Genomic DNA, 20,588 nt, shown 5'->3' on the forward strand with positions numbered 1-20,588 from the left:
TTCAAAGACCCACAGGACTATGTGCACCCTGGTGCATTAACAGAGTCTTTATTCTGCCATTTACTTAATAGGGAGGAGCACTGTTTACCAGCTCTGTAATTAGCTTTCCAGCTCAGGTAGTAGGAAGCAGCTCTATTTTTAGTAACAAAGCACAAGATCACAACTGAAGAAGCCAGAAATGAAGTGTGTGGCAACAACCATTTTGTGCATTTAAAACTCAGTGAAGCTGTTCAGAATATTGAACAGGAACAGAGATGGTTGCCTTCTATGTAATTAAGTATGTTGAGGCAGCAAGGTCAGGAATATAGAACCTGTGATGAATAACTGTAGCAGTAAAATAGAAAAGAAGATTTAAAAACTGAGCTAAGTAAAACTGACATATCCAAATTTGTAGAATTTGTATGGGCAACAAGAAAGAATAGCATTTTAATAGAATCACATGCTATGAACAGAAAGAGCCCAAAATGTAAAGTGTGTGTGTATGCGTGAGTGTACTAATGGATTTAATCCAATAGAACTACCAAGGGAACAACAGAAACACTTTATAGTCTACTGATAGCTATAAAATTATCTGGAAAGGTACTTGGAGGTAAAAAATGTTCCATGTGTGAAATAAATTATTGAGGATAATAAAGGAGAGAATTTTGTTTTGAATGAAGGAGAAAGAGAAGACTGGGGGGGGGGAGAAAAGACATCATATCTCAGATTTGCTAACAATTTCTTGTTTGAAAAGAGATGTAATCCGCTACAGATGTGATCAGCATAGATATATAAACAATTTCACATACAGATGTTTCTTAATGTGTTTATTACAAAGAATAGTGTCTGTATGAAATTGTTTGACATGGGTGAATATGGTAGCAGGGATCTGTAAGCAGGAGTTTATAAACAATGACCTTGATGGTTCCTGTCCAATCCATATTCTTATGCATAGATCTTTTTAAAAAAATAGATGTAAAACCCACCAAAAGTATGTAGATGCTTTTCTGATGTCTTCCTACTGTTACTTACTAGACCAAACTATATAAATATTTTTTCTCCTTACTTACTGTGGAGACAGGTAAAAGCAAAAACACCACCTCATTTTCTAAGGAAGCACAGTGCTATCATTAAACTCAATAGTTTAATAAGGTTAAAAATAGTACGTTGCTCCTTCAGTACAAACTTCTACAAGTGACAATAAATAGTTTGATCTGGAGATGAGGGGAGCTCACTAGTCATGGTGTGTTGTCATATATATGAATACATCTCAGGTGCTTGTATCTCCTCCTAAAATCCTGCAGAAGGGGCACAGGTGGGTCCCTGATGTAAATAACTCTGGCAGTTTCTATTTTTCCAAACTTTAGCTGGTATCTAATTGCAAATGGAGCAAGGCTGTCAGTAGCTGTGACCCATTACTGAGGCTTTACTAGTAGACTTTAAAGAAATTACTTTTAAAAACTCCAAGCCTATACTAAGTGAATTGAACCCTGCTATTAAATGCCCAAATGTGGACTTCTTAAAGCAAGCGTGCAGCAACATTGTAAAGTAATGAGCCATCTATGATCTTAATGAAAATCCCCAAAACTGGTGTGCTGCATCATGTGAGGTGACACCCATTGCCTCTCTTTAACTTACTGACAGATCTGTACTTTTTTCTCCTATTTGAGAAAGCTCAAGCCATTCTGCAAGTTAGCAGGTTTAACTCCTATTAGAAATTCCTATCTTCTCTGTTATGTTTGGTGTCGAGTTGTTTTGTAAACATGATGTCTGGGAAACACTTAGGAAGAATTTGCATTGAAGATACAGAAAGACAAACAACTACTTCTTTCAGTTGCATCATTTTCTCTGCCTGTTCCCTCTCCCTTTATATTTAAAGCTCCTTTTAAAATTTTGATTATAAGAAAGTGAATACTATTAATTATTAAAAGGAGTAGCCAAATAATACACAACCCAATAGGCTAACGCAATGTATTCACAAAAGTTTATGGAAATTGTATTCATTAAATGATAAGTCTTTATAATTGAGAAAATGTTAAAACTGGTACTAATTATTATTTTGAAAGATAAAATCTGGCATTGTAAACCAGCATGCATACTAAGTGATTAAAACCCCAGTATATTTGATGACTGTTAAAATGAAATTAATTTAAGTCCAAATGAGGTATCTTGCTTTTCCTGTTTTAAGTAATGCAATACGCGTAATAGAAACAACATTTAAATGGAAATATTTTTAATAGCAGAGTGACTCACCTCTTCCATTTTTCCTGTAAATCACACATTGTGTATATACAGAATAGAAGGACTAATATGGAAGGACCTTTGATGGATGAATTAGTCAAAATTGAACACAAATATTTTGAAAAATATTAGTGCCTGAATTTACCTTTGAAATGATGAAGCTTAAGCTCTTCAGACTTAACAGAGTTAGGCTTGTGGTATTCATGTCTGCAGACGTATTTAAATGCTTAAAGATAAAGACTTGAGTTGTCCATGATACTTGTAAGATGTGTTAGGAGCTTCTGTCCTTCTCTGATGCCTCAGCTTAAGCTGTGTGCCAAAAAATGCTGCTTTGACCTGATAATTCTCCAGAGGCCTGAACTTCATTCTTTCGCACGTGCCTTGAGCAATGTCTAGTTTCTGTTCAAATTCCTTTTGAGGGATAATAGCAATAATAATAATAAAGTCTGCTCGTGATCAATCACAATGTGGTGGTGGTTTGTTGAGTTTATTCATTCTCCAATAACATTATATGCAAAATACAGATTTACAAATGGACATGTGACTTTATGACTCCTGTCCTCAGCTCAAGGCTTTTACTGGGATGCTACAGGCAACCTTCTCGTCTCCTGGTCTCTTCTGTGATTGCATGAGTTTGCACTCTTTGAGTTGCAACAGAGGAAGTGAAGCGAAAAGTAAGCCACTGCATCCAGATAAATTGGATTAATTAGTGTCCTGTATTGGTTTTGTTTGAATTCCTTGTCACTGCAGAGGGAAATGAAAACATCCTTACTTTCTCACAAGCGTCTCACAAGTTTCTCTGAACAAATGTCTTGCATTTCAGTAGGACTGTCTGGTCCAAAATAAGTTATACACTAATAGAATTTCACATTTTTTGGCAGTTAGGTTTTGATGGTTGCTTCTGAATGTGATGATCTTAGGACATTATTTGAAAGCAAAATTTCAACTAGGGGCTTACAAGAAAGCTGGGGAGGGACTTTTTACAAGGACATGTATTGATAAGACAAGGGGTAATGGCTTTAAACTGAAAGAAGGTAGATTTAGATTAGATATTAGGAAGAAATTCTACACTATGAGGGTGGTGAGGCACTGGCACAAGTTGCCCAGAGAAGTTGTGGGTGCTCCATCCTGGCAAGTGTTCAAGGCCAAGCTGAGTGAGGCAGGGGGGTTGGGACTAGATGATCTTTAAGGTCCCTTCCAACAGAAACTATTCTAAGATTCTTAGATCTCTGGGTAACTAGTCAAGGCATTAGCTACAAGATTGCATTCTTGTTAATTTTTCTTCTCAGTAGTTATGAGTATAAAAATACTGTTTGTTTTTTTTTTTTCCTTCTGGAATTAAATTCAAGGCGTGAAGAAGATTGCTATCATTGCTCAAAGTAATAGCATGACCTTTGGAAGCACTATTACCATGATTAATTGCCTGCTGTTTGTTTTCTTCATTCAGGTCTCTAAAAGTTTCCAAATTACCTTTCACAATGAAGAACTCCAGGCATGGATAATTATCATTGAAACAAACAATGAGATATAGACACAAAGCTGTGCAAGGCCGTATGGCTTTTATTAGTATTGATAATGACCACTGATGGTGTGAAATCCAAAGGGATATCTACTGCAGCACAGCTGACACAAACAGTTCCTGTCTAGCTGGCTGTTTTCCTCATCCCATTGGAATTCATATGCAATGACTTCTTTACCTGTACTATTTATTCCATCTCTAGATGTTTTTGCATGTTTGAAGCATAAAATGCTTTGTTGAATGATTAACGCAGTACTTTCAATGTTGATTCTTGTCTGTGGTTTGGTTTTTTTCCCTGTACCATTAGGAAATCAAACAGCTTATAGACCAGTGTGTTAGCGAAGGTCAAGCTGGAGTCACAAATCTAAAACAGATAATCAGGAAAATTACTGGCCTGACCTTGAGCCAGGTGATTTTCTTCTCAGTTATTTAATTAGAAATTTGGTTGGTGTCCCATTATTAAATGAGGAAGAAGTCTTCTGAAAGCTAAGCTGGTATTAATTGCGTCTAAGTTTGAAATTTTCTGGTGAACTTCAGAATAATATTTTAAAGAGACTATTTAATTCATATAATGATTTCTTGGGTTTTTTTTTCTTTTATATAGCAGAATAATACATGTTCATGTTTTATTGAGAAAAAATGCTTAATTTACAGACTTTAAATATTTGTGTCAGTTTTAGTTAATTCCAAGATAAAATCCAAGGAGATAGAAATACTTTGACCCACTTCCAGATTTTTATTAAGCAATCAGACAGTATCTAATGGATGTTAAGTGCTGTAATTTTTTTTTTTGGTGCTCAGCTGAGATATCTCAGTAAGACATAACTTATTATCTGATCACATTAATGATACGTGCAGACACCATCAAAACCTCTGATCATAAAAATATAAAGCATTTAACATTTCATCAGAACAAATGCTGTAATAGCATATTTTGAAAAGTCTGAGGATTTTATAGATTTGAAAACAGAAAAATTTTCACCAAATATTTGTCAATGTAATAGTTGGATCAGTAGGACAGACAAATATCTGAGTATTTAGTAAAAATCTGAAAAGAGAGTACACCGCAAATTTAAACATTCACATGCATTTTCTGATCTTATTTCTCACACAATGGAACTATTGATGTTGCTAAAGCAGTTAATAACTTCCATTTACTGTGTATGTTTAAAGTTTCATGTCATGCTTCTGGTGACCAAAAGGCTAATGTTTGCCACACCATGACAGTACGTTAGTAAACAAAGGTCAACATTTTGCACAAAGCAGGTCTAAAAGTCACTTTTTTGCCACTGCTGTATGGTGATTTTGAACTTAATGAGACTGAATCAGTTTAAATCAAAGGCATTTTGCAGTTAATTTTAACTGATTACACAAAGTGTGTCCAGCAGTAAAAATAATTAATTAAACCTTAAGCTAGAAAGAAAGAGAAGAAATGAGCATGATGAGACGCTTTTGATTCCTATTTTGTATGCTATATAATAGTAGTTCTCCCTGAGTAATGGAAAGAATGTGTAATTAAAAATTACAGTGGCCAGTAATTATTTTTAATATTTCTGAAATGCATATGGTTCAGTGGACCAGAATGAGAACAAACCTGGCTTTAGATTGAATATTATTTAGGTTTTTTATTTCTCCAGTATTGCAAAGAGTAAGGATAGAAGTTGAGGGTAACCTAAGCTAGTTGTGGAAAGGAGATTAGGTTCATGCCAATAAGCTGTTTGAGGTGCTGTCTAGCAGCATTGGAAGCAGGAGGTCATGGACTGTCTCTGAAGAGGGGTATTATCTGCCTATTCTGACTGAATTTTGTACAGAATGTTGTTGAATTGGAACAGGGTGGTGAAGAATATTTTTACAGTCACTAGAAAAAAAATTTAACAGCCTGTAGGCTGTATCAGACCAGAACACTCACATACCTCTTCTTAGTTAGTTTTCCATCTGTGTTTCGGAGGTTAATGACCTCAGACAGTGAGGTAACCTAGGGCTCTAAGGACAAGGCTTGAAAGACCATATGGTGGTCTTCTGGTTTTAGTATTATTAGGTTAGTAGTCTTTTAAGGTTGCTTTTTTAATTTTTTTTTTTTTTCCCCTTAGCATACAGCCTTCACATTGGAAATTGTCCAATTGTCATGTATGGAGATTAGAAATTGACCACAAGAAATCTTGTCTTTAGATTTATTAATTTAATTTATGGAGATTTTGTGTTCTAGCAGTTAACTGAATTACGGGGCTAAACCCTGCAGATGTATTTATAATCTTTTTTTTTTTTTTTCTTGAGGTTTCTGAACATTTCCCTGACCTCTCCAGGAGTGTATTGTTTTGTTTTACAATGGTGTTCACTTGTAATTGGTACACATTTGCAAATACAGGAGTACATTGAAAATGATGATGTATCTCTGATTCTCCTTGGCAGTTGTCAATGCAAATCTCACGATTTTTTTGAAGTGTTGCTTTTGTAAGTGATCTTAACCTTTGTATTTTCTCTTTTATGTAAGAAGAAAACCTAAAGATACATATATCTTTCTGAATGCTGACAGACTCTTTTATTTAACTAAGCTCTTTAAGACACTAGCTGGTAACCATCTTTTGTACATTTAAAGCATGGTGCAGTTCTTTACTGTCTAGAAGAGCTGTCAGATACACCTGTTCATATTCCTTGACCTCCCCCTTCATCCCCCAAACCAACACACCAGCCCTTAAATTTCAATGTAAATATTATTTCCCCTAAGAAATTTAAGAGGCATTTTCACTCAAAAATTGAACTTTGACATATTACATAAAAAACAACTAAAGCACATACGCAACTTCAGATGCTCTCTTCTTGCTTTTGCATTACAGTAGGAATAAAAGGAATATTTTTAAAACTTGGTGTTTCTTAAATGTTTTTGTATTGAAATATGCACCAAACGTATTGTTGAAACAAAAGTCTATTTTACACTGAAAATTAGCTAAAACAGTAACATTTCAACATACTCTACTTTCTGTCTACTGTTTTTAGTGTCTCATAATATAGTTGTTTTCCACTTCTCTTTCATTCTCAGGACTAGATATTGGATTAAAGTTCCAGAGCAATGTTTAAAAGTATTTACACTTTTATAATGTTTAGTTTTAAGTATAGAAAGGCAACAATTCTGATGGAAACAGTTTTGGTTTAGATTTTTTTTTTTTTTTAGAAGAAATTCAATTTTGAGTCTGCTTAAGGTGGCTTAAGGTTGATGTCATGGTGTGACATTTGTAAGACTGTGAAATTGTGGGATTTTACTCATTACGGAATAAGTAGAATAGAACTACCTCTTTCTCAGGCTTCTGTAAATCCACCTTTGTGCTGACCTGCAATGTGCATCTGTTTTGTCCTGAATCATGTCTGATCCATGAACACTTGTATTGTGCTACACAGTGAATTTTTAAACTCCTGTGCCTTCTATAGCTGGGACTCAATTACACTATTATCCTAGACCTCTAAAGCAAAAGAGAACTGCCATTTTTCCTCTATATCACCTATCAGCAGAAGGATCTCCTGATCAAATCTTAATCTCTCATTGGATTTGGCATGCTTTTAAATATCTTAGCTGTGCTGCTTTTTCTTCAAACCTATAAGGACTGTTAGTGCTCTCTCATCCTTCAAATGACTAATCTGGTCAGTGCTGTTTCATGAGGTGTAACGCACAGTGAAGGTAAAGGAACTTTTGCTTAAATATGTGTTATAATTAATTAGTACAGTATAATTAATTACAGTAATAATTGGAGGCTTCAGTGAAATTCATGCTCTCCCCTCCACCTCCTTTCTTCTGCATGCTATTGGTATCTGGAATCAAGAAAATCTGAGTTTAACACACAGTGAATTGGCCTGTTCCAAGTGTTAGCCCAAGGCACTTTCCCTGGTGATTTCCTTGGGCACATCTGAGTTTGTTCCTCGTTGTCTTTCTGGGATGAAATGCAGATATATTTGATGTTTTAACTGTCTTCAGTATCTGTATTGGACAGAGTGAAGCTTCGTCCAAGTATGAATCACAGAACGTATCTTCTAAACCAGCTTCCTGCTCAAAGCAGTGTCAACTGGAGCAGGTTTCATGAGGCCAGTTAGATTTTGAATGTTTCCGAAGACTGAGACTCCACAGCCTCTTCAGTCAACCTTTGACCACCCTAATTATGTTTTTTCTTGTTTGTTTGTTTGTTTGAAGTATTTTCTTATGTTTAAGTGGAATGTTTGAATGTTTGGTATTTTAATTTATGCCTATTTGATTTTTTCTTTTGTCTGTTCACTGACTACTACTGAGAAGACACTGGCTTCATCTTCTTCTGACTCTTCCCATCAGCTATTTACACACATTGGGAAGACCTTCCTGAGCTTTCTTTTCTTCAGGCTCCTTTTCTCCAGTTTCATCTCTCTCAGGTTCTCCTTGTATCAGTGATACTCTGGTCCTTTAATCATCTTCATGACCCTTTACTGGACCTCCTCCAGTATTTCCATGCCTCTTTTGTACTGGGGAGCCCAGAACTGAACATAGCATTCTCCCATCTGTACCAAGTACAGGGGAATAATCACCACCCTTGACCTGCTAGCTATACTCTTAACTAATAACCCAGGATGCTGCAAGTATTCAAACATGCCTTTTGCCCCATGCTTCCTCTAACTCTTACACTGTAGTCAGGGGCACAGAACACACATGCATTGTGTCTTACAGCACCATGCTGGCAGGATGCAGTGAAGCACTTTGCTTAAATTAACTTATAAATGTGTTTGAAGGAAAGGGCTCCAGAGGAAACACTGATCAGTCTACTCCTAGGAGTACAAACTTTCAACTGGCCATTAGTCACCATACATTGGTGGACTTCACCCAGACAGTGGTTGTAGCCAAAGGTATAAAGTGCAGATTTACTGTGATTTACTACAAAATATGCAAAATCTGACACACACAAAAAAAAAGCCCAAGAGCCCTGTAGCTCTTTTTAGTTAACTAATTAAGAAAATCAACTACAATCACCTTCAAAATAGTTCCCTTCTGAGTTAACACACAGCTGCAGATGATGCTGCTGACATTCAAATCAGTTCTGCAGATCATTTTTGGAAAGGCTCGTGAGAATATCCATCATTTTTGCTTTCACATCTTCTACCAGCAAAAAAATGGGTTTCTTTGAGGACTGCACTTGATCTTTGGGAAGAGGTAGTTATTAGCTAAAAACTGCTTCACAAAGTGTTGTTAACTCACTATTCACTCTTCCACACTGACATTTTCTGACTGAGGAGAAGAAAAGGTCTATATTTGAACAAGTGTCCACTCATACTGAGTGAAGTTGAGTGCTGTCTCACTGTGAAAGTTTAGGACCTGTTCTTTAACCATCTCTTTGTATATTGACTTCTCCAAGTTATATTAACAGATTTTACACTAAAAGGCACAGATACCGTTTTGGAGGGAAAGAAGGGTTATTACAGAATCCAAGATAAAATTTCACAGTATGTTCAGGAGTTCAAATTTGCACATGACTAGTATGTCTGGAATATTTTTAATCAAATCAGTTCAGTTAAATGCCACTTTCTACTTTCTCTTCTTTCTAAGCCAACCAGTTCTCTACATATGCTGAAAGAGTCGTTGCTTTGGAACGATTTTTTGGAACAAAAAATGTTCCAATATTTGAACCCACGCTGTTTTCTTTTTTTTGGTCATTGGACTCCTTCCTATTGTCATCTTTTACATTAAAGATTTTCGTCTTTTCTGTGTCTCTTTGTTCCAGCGGGAGAGAAAGAAATGCAGGGTTAATTAGGTACTTTTATTAGTTAGTAATTGATTTTCCAGTTGCAGAACTTGTATTGTTGCATCTTGAGATAGTATATGCATATTGTAAAGTATGAGGCCATAAAAAACACCTTGCAACTTACAGCCGTTTGAGGTATCTTGAAATGAAAATTTATTCAGTAGTGATCTATTTTCTGAACCATCATGTATGTGCAAACAGTTAATCCCTATGTTCTAATAGGATTTATAAGGAGTTTCATACTCTTAAATAATGTTTTGTTTATATGACTTGTCTATATATAATTAATAATATTCTACAAACTCATAGTCTGTATATTTTTTTAATTTAAACTTGCTATTCAATATTAAGTAGTCATTTGCTTTTTAAATCCAGGGATATAACATCAGAATTGATGTATCGTCACCACAGTAAAATTCTACTTGATCAGCCATTACACATTTCACTTTTTCTTTATGTTATTCATAATCAGTAGCAAATAATTATTTCTGTATTATAACAGGAATCAGGCTGAAATCTTTGGGTCTTCATCAGCATGCAGAATATAAATTTTAGAGCATGTCTAGGTAAATTTATGATAATTTTATTTCTGAACTCTGATAATGATTACAGCAGTGATGTTTGTTTTTCCCTCAGTTTGCTTTATTCCAACTGATTAGTTCTGTCCCTATGACTGGACTAATTCTGCATATATAGCGTGGCATTAGTATACCTTTTAATTACTTTCGCATTGCATACGTACATTGAAAGAGTGTGGCTTCATTGTCCATGAGGAATCATTGAATAATGCATTGAAAAGTGTGTAAACCCTTTCAGTACTAAACATTGTATGCCAATAGTAGAAACAGAAAAGATCAAGGTGTGCTTGTGAAGGAACATCAGTTTCCTCTGCACAGGTTCCCCTCTTTATGTGTTAGAATCTTGTTTATGCAGCTCCTTCAGTGGAAAGGAAAAGGAATGCCGGTAAACTGACACTGTTTTAAGAAGGTTGTAGTTTGAATTTCTAAGTACATAATTTGTACTTGTTGATAAAGTAGGGTCAGGTACTAGTCATTAGAAACTTGTCATTTCCCTGGTATGCTTTCTGAGTCCTTACATGCACAGCTTCTGTTCAGATAAAAAAAAGAATATTTCTGTTGACAGATCTCATCTGTTGTTTCTTTGGCATCACTTATTTCTCTGTTCTTGACTTCATCTGTTGCACTGAATCTGAGAAGAGATAGATCTCAGATTTTGTGTTTGAAGCACTACTAAGTGCTGGGTTTCAGCCATACTCTAGCAGTTATTGCCTATTTTCCACTTGATAGTAAAGTGAAATGCGTGAACATCCCATTTTATTTCATTACCAAAAAGTAAGATAAATTTTTTGAAACATTAAGAGAAATGAAACTAGACAAGTGGAAAGAAGAAGGTGCTGACAGAAATATGGTTATTTGTAAGTTGCTGTAATAAAAAGTAATTAGATCAGTTGTTAACATAAGTCTTTTTCCTTGCAGTTATATTCTTTTTGTCTCTTGAATGTACCAAACCTGAAACCAGTGTTCCAGCATGGTATAATATGATAGATGGTATGATTTCTATGAAATCATTAAGACGGGCTCTTAAATTTGCTGTGTCATGATTTAGTTTGCATCTTCGGTCTCTATTCTGTCTATTCTTAGCATCGTAAAAACCAATGGATGTATATGGAGATTCACTTGCATAGATTCATACTGTATATCACCCTTATGTATCTGCAGTTGGTGTGTATTTTTGCCTATTCTCTTTTAAAGGATGGATTTTATGGTGGTTAGAATACGTTACAGACTCTTGTATTTGATGGGGTAAATGTAGCGGAGTGCAAAGATTCATTGCAAATGATTCATTCAAAGAGTTCTATGTACATTTTGTAAGCAATTTAGTTTCCCATGAAGGCTCTAAATCGTTACCTTATTGCTAGTTTTTTTAATTTTCATTAAATTGTTTCCTTGTTCAGTTGAAAAGGCCAGGAGTCTGAACTATTAAATACTTGGATGCTTAATGTTGTCTATATATGAGGAGAATAAAATCAAATAAAACCTTGCAGTGCATAGAACAGAAGAATAAAGGAGGTCCATTTTTATAAGGTTTTTGTTCAGACCTCAAATGAGCACTCTAATACAATTTCAAGTGAGGAAAGTGAAAGCAGAGTATGTTTGAATTATGCATGACCTACAAAGATAAAGGTAGAAAGACGCGCACATTGTCAGTCACAGGAGTGCATGTCAATGATCAGCCACAAATCAATCAATCCAATTAATTAGGCTTTTTCCCTGGGGTCCATGGAATTATAGGTTATGATGTTCCTGCAATCAATTCGTGAGGACAGCTTTTCCTTGCAGTATCCAGTTTTCAAAACTCCCCCTTCTCACAAGGAAGTACCAAAAGGGAAACACCAGTCGGCAAGTGCTTTATGGAAAGTGCTTACCAGGAAAGCACTGTCTGTACTTAACTTTTGCAGTGGCCTTCAGTCTTCATTACAGGTGGAAAAGTCATGACATCAACAGCTTCTAAACTAGGCAGATATTTAAGTTATTATGCGTCTAGAAAGCTGCCTGGAGGAGAGGGACCTGGGGGTGTTGGTTGACAGCCGACTGAATATGAGCCAGCAGTGTGCCCAGGTGGCCAAGAAGGCCAATGGCATCTTGGCTTGTATCAGAAACGGCGTGACCAGCAGGTCCAGGGAGGTTATCCTCCCTCTGTACTCGGCACTGGTGAGACCGGTCCTCGAATCCTGTGTTCAGTTCTGGGCCCCTCACCACAAGAAGGATGTTGAGGCTCTGGAGAGAGTCCAGAGAAGAGCAACAAAGCTGGTGAGGGGGCTGGAGAACAGGCCTTATGAGGAGCGGCTGAGAGAGCTGGGGTTGTTTAGCCTGGAGAAGAGGAGGCTGAGGGGTGACCTCATTGCTCTCTACAACTACCTGAAAGGACGTTGTAGAGAGGAGGGTGCTGGCCTCTTCTCCCAAGTGACAGGGGACAGGACAAGAGGGAATGGCCTCAAGCTCCGCCAGGGGAGGTTTAGGCTAGACGTTAGGAAAAAATTCTTTACAGAAAGGGTCCTTGGGCACTGGAACAGGCTGCCCAGGGAGGTGGTTGATTCACCTTCCCTGGAGGTGTTTAAGGCACGGGTGGACGAGGTGCTGAGGGATATGGTTTAGTGTTTGGTAGGAACGGTTGGACTCGGTGATCCTGTGCGTCTCTTCCAACCTGGTTATTCTGTGATTCTGTGATTCTGTGAAAGGAAGGAGAAGGCACAGAGCAAGTAATTTCTTCTCTGTTCATTGACTCATGAGAAGGGAATGCACTATGCCCATGTGGGAGTCCCACAGCATCTACTCCTGTGACAGGCAATCTGTTGGCACAGTCCTGTCAAGTCTGTTGAACTTGAAAGCTGAGATGAGGGAACAAGTTAGGGAGATTTTGGTCTGGCAAGACATTTTAGAACGTGACATGAGTAATATGGTTGATTGTGGAGATTCCTCGTATGACTAATGTGATAGAACTTCCATAGACAGATTATTAGTAAAAATATATGGGATGTTGTTAAGAGTGATAGTGGATTAGATTTTTGCAACATCAAGTGTCATGTATTCTCTTCCCCTAATACTTATTGATGAGAGTTTCTATTGCTGACTTCTACTGATGTAAGCCCGTTTTGGAGACATTAAGCCTCTAAACCAGAAAAAGAAAAATTTATTACAAAACACTGCAAGATAAACTCTGTTAGTCAGCTGAACTGTGGCAAAAAAGCGAGACATTTCTAAACATCAGCACCAGAAATAATGTATTCCTCATATCTATGTTCGAGGTAGCTGAAGTAACTTTTGAAAGTTACTTCAGAGGAAAGTTACTTTACAGGAAAGGAGTCTCAAAATTAATCAAATAAGTAAAATGGTGTTTAGATTATCTGATTTACTTCTCAGGAATTGCTGGAAATGACTCTGATTTCAGAGAGACTAGCATTGGTCAATCAGTATCATGTAGCGACTGTTCAAATCAATAGAATATGTTTCTTGGTTGTAATAGTTAGCATTGTCTGACTGGATGTGACTGAAACAAGTCAGCCTTCTTAAGGACTGACAGAATCAGAATTAAATATTGGTTGAAGTGCTTGCATTCTTTTTCTGCAGATGGACTTTCATAGTGGCATTTAGGATTTCAGAGCTTCATCCTTTAAACTGATTAGGTAAATGTGAAACTTTGGCTCTTGTTAGTTATTTCCAGCTATGTTCAAAGGTATGGCACTAGAACACTGAATGTTTTATTTCCAAAATTAATTGGAAACTAACAGTTCAAGCCTTAGTCATGCAAGTAATAAATTTTCTCATCAATAATCTGATCTGCTTCAGCATTATACTCATGGGTAGGGTGCTGCTATGTTTCCCTTGTTTGAAGGAGTAACTTATCCTATAAAGAGCTCAGTCTGCTTTTTCAGAATGTAGGTGCTAAATTTCATTCTTCCTGAGTAAAGACCATTATGATGAATGAAATCTTTTAGGAAGGTGACTAATGTGGTACAATTGCTTGAAGTGATGCATACTGGCTTTTCATGGTACTGCTTTGCATAGATTGAGAACTTTTGAAAATATATAATTTGTTTATAAATAGAAACCTTAGTCACGTATAGCATAGGAACTATTGGATGATTGCTCAATACTTTTTGGATCTTGTCTTAAGCTTTCCTAAATTTGCAATTAGTTTTTTATTTATTTGGAGGGAGGAAGACATATTTGAAGACATCACAGAATGCTTATTAGAAGTCTTTTTAGTCTATACATATTGCAAGGAAGAAACAAAAAATAGAACTATGAGGAGAAATGTAGAGGAATTGTATTTTGAAGCAATAGTAGTATATAAGATCATTCTGAAGGCATAAATTTTAAAGTAGCTCTTGACCTATGAATCAATCCTAATACACATTTATCATTTATGCTTCTGTTTGTATTAGTGGTGATGCTACTGAATGTTTTGCTGTCAATTGCTGACAGCAGTTGACATGACTGGGCTGCTCAACAAAAGAGCTGAGGGTGATGGCAAGACATTGACCTCATCAGTGAAATGTGCAGTCCAACAGTACCTGAATAAGACAAGGAGAGCAGGTTTGGTGGCAATAACAAAGTTCAGCCAACACTCAGGTTGGTGATTGTCAGTGAAGTCAGTAGTCATAAGGTAAATCTGAGGTTGAACAAGTAATCAAGTCAGCAAGGCAGGGTCAACATCAACAAGGTGCAACCTACAGCAGGGCAGAGGCTTCAGTGCAGCACCCAAGTGAATAAGTGGAAGCTACATAGGTGGGATCCCCTTTTGGAGCTACTCACAGCAGCTTTCCCACAGCTTTGCTCTTTTTGTAGAAATCTCACCCAGGCTTACACAGCTATGCTCTATAAGAGTAGATTTTTAACCGAAGTACCTAAACCTGTGGGCAGAGGAAGAGTTTTGCAGAGAAAAATGGTTTAGGACTGGGGAGGGCAACTGGAGCTTATTGGTGTTTTCAGGGCCCTGCCACTTCCAGATAGTGTCACTAATAGTAGGGGACCATAAAGGTGGGGATACAAAGGATGGAAGGCTGACTTTGAGCTGATCATCCTGTCATGTGGCCCTTAATGCTTGCACTTAACAGGCATTGATAATGGCAGAACTTTAGCTCCCTACTTCCTCTAAGTAAATCCATATTGAAAATTGTTCATATAGCTGGCTGGACTTTTTCTGATGAAATCAAGTGTGTACTTTCAGGGTTCTGACGCTTCAAAGAAATGGTTTTTTTTTTTTAAAGTGGGAGGAGTTGTGTTTGGAAACTGATATTTTAAACCTAATGGGTGGAGTCATATGACTATGTATGTGGTGTGGACAGCTGCAGACAGTCACATTCATGAAGGTTAACTTTACTCAGCAGTAGGCTAATCAATGTAGTTAATGAAGTGATGTGATTCATCTACATATAGATTTATTGAGTAAGCTCCATGGACAGTATTGACTAGATCCCTACTGACTATAATGGGATCTTAGACAATCAGCTCAAATGCAGACATTTAAATTGGAGATACAGAGTGATTAATGTTAGAAGGGCTTATTTAGTCCATCCTCCTGTTCAAAGCAGGGTAAGCGGACCAGACCAGGCTGGTCAGGACATTATCCCATCTAACCTCCAGGAATGGAGACTGTATAATGTTTGTGGGCAACATGTTCCAGTGCTTGAAAGTCTTTTATGGTGAAATAAAAAAAATAAATACATCTTTCCTTCTTTTTGGTTTCAATTTATGTCTGTGATATCTTGTCCTCTCACTAGGCACCTTTGTTAACTACCTGGCTCTGTATTCTTGATTACCTCTTTGTAAATACTGTTAGGTTTCTGTTAAGGTCTCCTGAAGCAGTCTTCTCCTGGCTGAACAAACTCGCTCCCTCATCTTCTACTTGAAAAGGAGTTGCTCTAGCCTCTAACCTCTTGGTTCTCTCTTACTGAAGTAGCTGTGGTTGGTTACTGTTTTTCTTGTACTGGGATGCAGCATGCTAGGTAAGTACTGGGTAAAATTACCCACTTTGATCTACTGGCTATGGTCCTTTTAAAGCAGCCCAAGATGCTGTAAGTCTTCTTTGTAGTCTTCTACATTCACCATATTTAGCACTGTGTCTGTATTTCTCTTGTGCTGACTTTTTCTTGCTTATTTAGTGTAGAAGCTATGATCTTGATGTCTGTTGCCAGTTTCAATCCTAGTTAAGCTTCACTTTTCCTAGACACATGTCTGTACATTGTTTCTAAATTCCTTCTTTGTTTCCTGTCTAATTAGAGTGCTAATTCTGGATTAGAGGCAGGGTTCAGAGATCCAGGCATCCTGTCCTGTGTACATAGCTGATTGCTTTAATGCCATAGATCTTATTGCAAACAGTATATGCAAATTACTAGATATGAAAAATATGCAGGACTATTTTAGATAAAGGAAGCCAGTGCAAAGATATATAGAAATATATATCTCAATGCTATTTGGATTTTGAAGTAGCATATTATTAATGTCCTCGGTTTTTTACAGTCTCCTAGTCCAGGCACAGGCGGTACCTGTAGTGGCAGTTTATATTTCTGATATCCATAAGAAAACATTTCGGTTCCCCAGAGACAAGAAAGCCATTGTTCCTGTGAGTCAAATTTACTTGAATGTTAATGCACTTGTTCATCTAAACTTTATGATAATGTCTTGTTTTTCTCCACTGAGCTACTTGACACCATTGTATTTGTCACATTAAATAAAATTATAATCCTCTTCAACTTTACTTTATGTAGGAATTGTCAGACTGAGCATATCAACACATGAAATTGTATCGTTGGTATGAGACAGGGTTGGTTTACCATAGCAAAGAATTTGTCCTTCAACAGTAAGAATACAGTTAGTGTGAGTTATTGCATTTATCATTTCTCATAGCAATACTTATTTTTCTGTTTTAATATCTGATTGAAATTCTGACAGATGTTCTGAAAGAGGCATTACTATACACTACTATTTTAGATGACTGATTATTTAATTTGTTATTCTTAATAGACGGAGGACATAGCATAGGTGGTGAACAGCTTAGGCAAACTAAACTTGTTTAGAGCCAGTTTTAATGTTAAACACAAAATTATCTTGACAAGCCAAGGATAGGCTCTGTATATTCAACCTATAGCTCAATTTTAGGATTTTTTTTTTTTTTTTAAAAAAACCCCAATACCTTGACAGTTAGTGAAGATTTGTCATGCAAGTTGAAGAAAGAAGGATCTAAATAATATTGCTCAGCAGGCGTAGTTTGAATGGAAGCTGTTATTTCTATATGGAACAAATATATATTTTTATTTTAGGATTTAAACTCTAGATTATAATAAGTCTTGGTGGTTAAATTGTGGATAATAGCCTAAAGCAATTGTGTCAACTGTCTTTCAGTAGAAGTCAGTGACTGGCCCACCACTGTGCGAATGAAGTTATGGCCTCAGAATAGAAAGAAAAAGTTTGGTTAGGCTCAAAAACTGAGTGCCTTCCCCTGCACCAGGACATAGCCATACCACTTTCTGCTATGAATCAGCCGTTCTGTAGGAAAGGCAAGAGTTAAAGCAAGTTTCCCACTAAGCCTGGTCACAGGCTTATTGCCTTATTGCAAATTGCCTTGGAAACTGTTGACAATCCTTCATTTATAAAAGGTCAGATCACCCTGAATACATATGAATACCAGAAACTCAAAAGTTAGCCAGTGGGCATGACAAGGTAGCCCCAAATCTGTGTCCACGAAGTCATTTTTCCTGTTTGCTATGTTTATACCAGCTTGCAATTTGGTTGGATGCCATCATTTGCTATGTGTTGTTGAGATTAATATCATCAGCTGATTTTTCTTTATGCAAGAGGACGGTTATTAGAGTTGTTAGAGTAAAGATATATAGAATTTCCATGTTAACCTCCGAGCTGTTATAAACCGGACAGCAGATTATAGCCCCATCAGCTACTCTTGTTTAAATCAGTATAAATCTAAAGTAGCTTCACTAACACAGTAGAATTTCCCTCATATGCACCAGTACACCTGAGAGTGGAATTCAGCTTTGCAGTCATATCTGAAGGCAAGCCATCTTTTTCGTCCAAATGGCTATCTGCACCTGTAGTAACTCGTAATACTTGATGTAGGTGGACTTGATCTGGATATTCAGAGCTCTTGATTCTGTGGCAATCTGTGGGCAATATTTTACATTTCCCTTTCCAGCCATTGACCTGACTGGTCTGCCAGCTATGTTTGCTTTCCTCTCTGTTTAGCTCAGTCCCAGCCATGTTTTTGAATGCTACTGAGGTACGGATGGTGACAACAGCTTTTAAAATGGGTATTCTTAAACTCTAGAATATCTCCATCTGCTTGTATATCCACACACAGAATATTTGCTGCTCAATTTGCATTGTGTTCTATAGGGAGAAGATTTTTTTTATTGTCTCCATACATCCTGCTGCGAGCCAACTGGGAATGTAAAATATCAGAAATCATTAGGAAATCTGTCCTTTTGAGATTACTACATAAGTTTTTCAGAGCCAAGAAGTCTGTAAACTTTCAGAAATGTTAATTTTAACATTTCATTATGTGTGTTTATCTAAAATGAATATGCAAATATGGTTTTGTTTGTTGTAGGATATTGTAATGTTTCTGAATTAGAAAAAGATGCTGTATAATACACTGTTGGCAAAGAAATGTGATCTTATAGTTAAAGTAAAAAGCAGTTACTCATTGGCTGCTATAAACAGAAATTCTAGCACACAGTATGGGATATTAAATACTGGACGTATCAATCCTGGATTAGGAAAAATGCTGGTGTGCTATAAAGCCATGGTACTGGACTTAAAAGACTAAGAGATATTTGACAAGTTGTTCCCATTTTTCATATTTTGTCTGTGAAATGTATGTTTTTGTGACTGCTGATTTGTTGGAAGGGCACCTGAGAGGCTGTTACAATTAATTTATATGTATGTAAAGAGACAACCTCTAGAAAGAGAGAAAAATATATTTTCAGTCTATTTTGATGAGGAAAAGCTTAAGATGAGCTTTTGTAAGACTGAGTACCTGATGAACAGAGTTTGATGGCAAACAGCTCTCGGGGGTAAACAATTCTAGTTGCAAACTGAACTTAGCTATTTTTAGACAATCAGAAAAGGTGCAGTATTGAGCACATGTAATTATTTTAACAAAGTACCAAGAATTAGTGCTAATATGCTATTTTTCCATTGCATGACCTGAGGAGCTACTACTAGAAATGCCATGGATATCAAGAAAATAAGTAGGTGCATTCTATGGAATAAATAGAGATTGTCTCAGTTTGGGTAAGACTGTACGGTTATGTTAAAAACTAACCACTAAGTCAGACTAATTGAAAAAAGTGATTTCCTCTACCTGTGAACAGTGCAATTAAAGATGAGCTCTCAGGTAGCTTAAACATCCTCTGACACCTGGCTGAGGAAAAAGTAGAGAAGTCCCTTCATTTCTAGAGCAAGGATTATTAGATTTATAGGCAAAACATTCTTTCTTTTACTGTTTCAAAGATTCATATAACACCAAATTTTGACTAGCGACACTGGCTTTTTTTCATTAATAGTAAATGAAGTCTTCATTTATTTCCATTCTCTTAGTCATTAATCATCACATAGTCAAAGATTAATTTTTCTGATTGAAAATCTATTATGGGTTCAATTTAGTCTAGCAACAAAGTGATCTGGGAAACAGAGAAAACAGCCTTAACCCTGAAAAACAGAACTCAAGGTTTCTGCAGCTAACCACTGACCATTTTCAGAATCATGTATAGCAATTACCCTGGTACCATAATAACCAAAATATCTCAGAAAACAGGACTAATTTTTTTTTTAAGTCAGCAAATGAAGAATGACTTTTAAAAAAGCCATATCTTAAAATTCAGCTCTTCTGGAAGTTGCACTGAGTCTTGTCTTAGCCTTTATTTCACAAAATATGACAAGACTAGGCTGCAGAAGAAGGATTTTTGCAGGTGTTATGATCAAATAAAATGAATCACTTCTGGAGATGGTCTTTAGCTGGGTCACTGGATCTGAACCCTTTTGCCTCTTTTAAAATTCACATGTAGAGCTAGATGTAAGCTTTGTGATTGACACTACTTCTGTTCTTTTATTTTATGAGATTGTGTAGACATTACAAAGGTCTCTTTCTCTAGACTTCTGTCTTCACAGTGTATGTCGTGTTGTTCTCATGTGGAGAAGGAAAAGCTATCTTTAGGTTTACTGCTTTCTCTTTTAATTCAGTGAAGTTTGAGATTACCGCTGTATGAAAGCATTCTTATGCTAATAGCTACATTTATTGCACTTCTATGCATTTGCAATGGTAAATAATCGCCCCAAGACAACATCTGTTCTCATTTGTCTAGTTTCATTCATGTTAATGTAAAAACTGAGGTTTTGATAATCACTTACCTACTTTAAAACTTATTTCTGTGTGTTATACCATTGGTTTTGTTTGCCTATTTATGTACCAGCTAAGGAACTTTAAGTGTTGGATCAACAACAAAACCAAAGACAGTCTCAGAAGAGAGTTATCTGAATAACTCTTCCTCTGCGCTGTGCTAT

General features: G+C 36.6%; 2 protein-coding genes across 2 annotated transcripts in view; both read left to right on the forward strand.

The window, feature by feature from the left end:
* The window catches only part of PCLO (piccolo presynaptic cytomatrix protein), a 356,197-nt gene that overhangs the window by 22,148 nt on the left and 313,461 nt on the right, over positions 1-20,588 (forward strand). The window lies entirely within an intron of this gene.
* On the forward strand, positions 12,045-12,665 carry LOC138716570 (uncharacterized). The gene is given in 3 exon segments (XM_069849740.1): positions 12,045-12,171; positions 12,174-12,267; positions 12,269-12,665. Coding segments are annotated over 3 exon segments (618 nt in total).

Source organism: Phaenicophaeus curvirostris, chromosome 1 (genome assembly GCF_032191515.1).
Source record: "Phaenicophaeus curvirostris isolate KB17595 chromosome 1, BPBGC_Pcur_1.0, whole genome shotgun sequence".
In the NCBI taxonomy this organism is placed as follows: domain Eukaryota; kingdom Metazoa; phylum Chordata; class Aves; order Cuculiformes; family Cuculidae; genus Phaenicophaeus; species Phaenicophaeus curvirostris.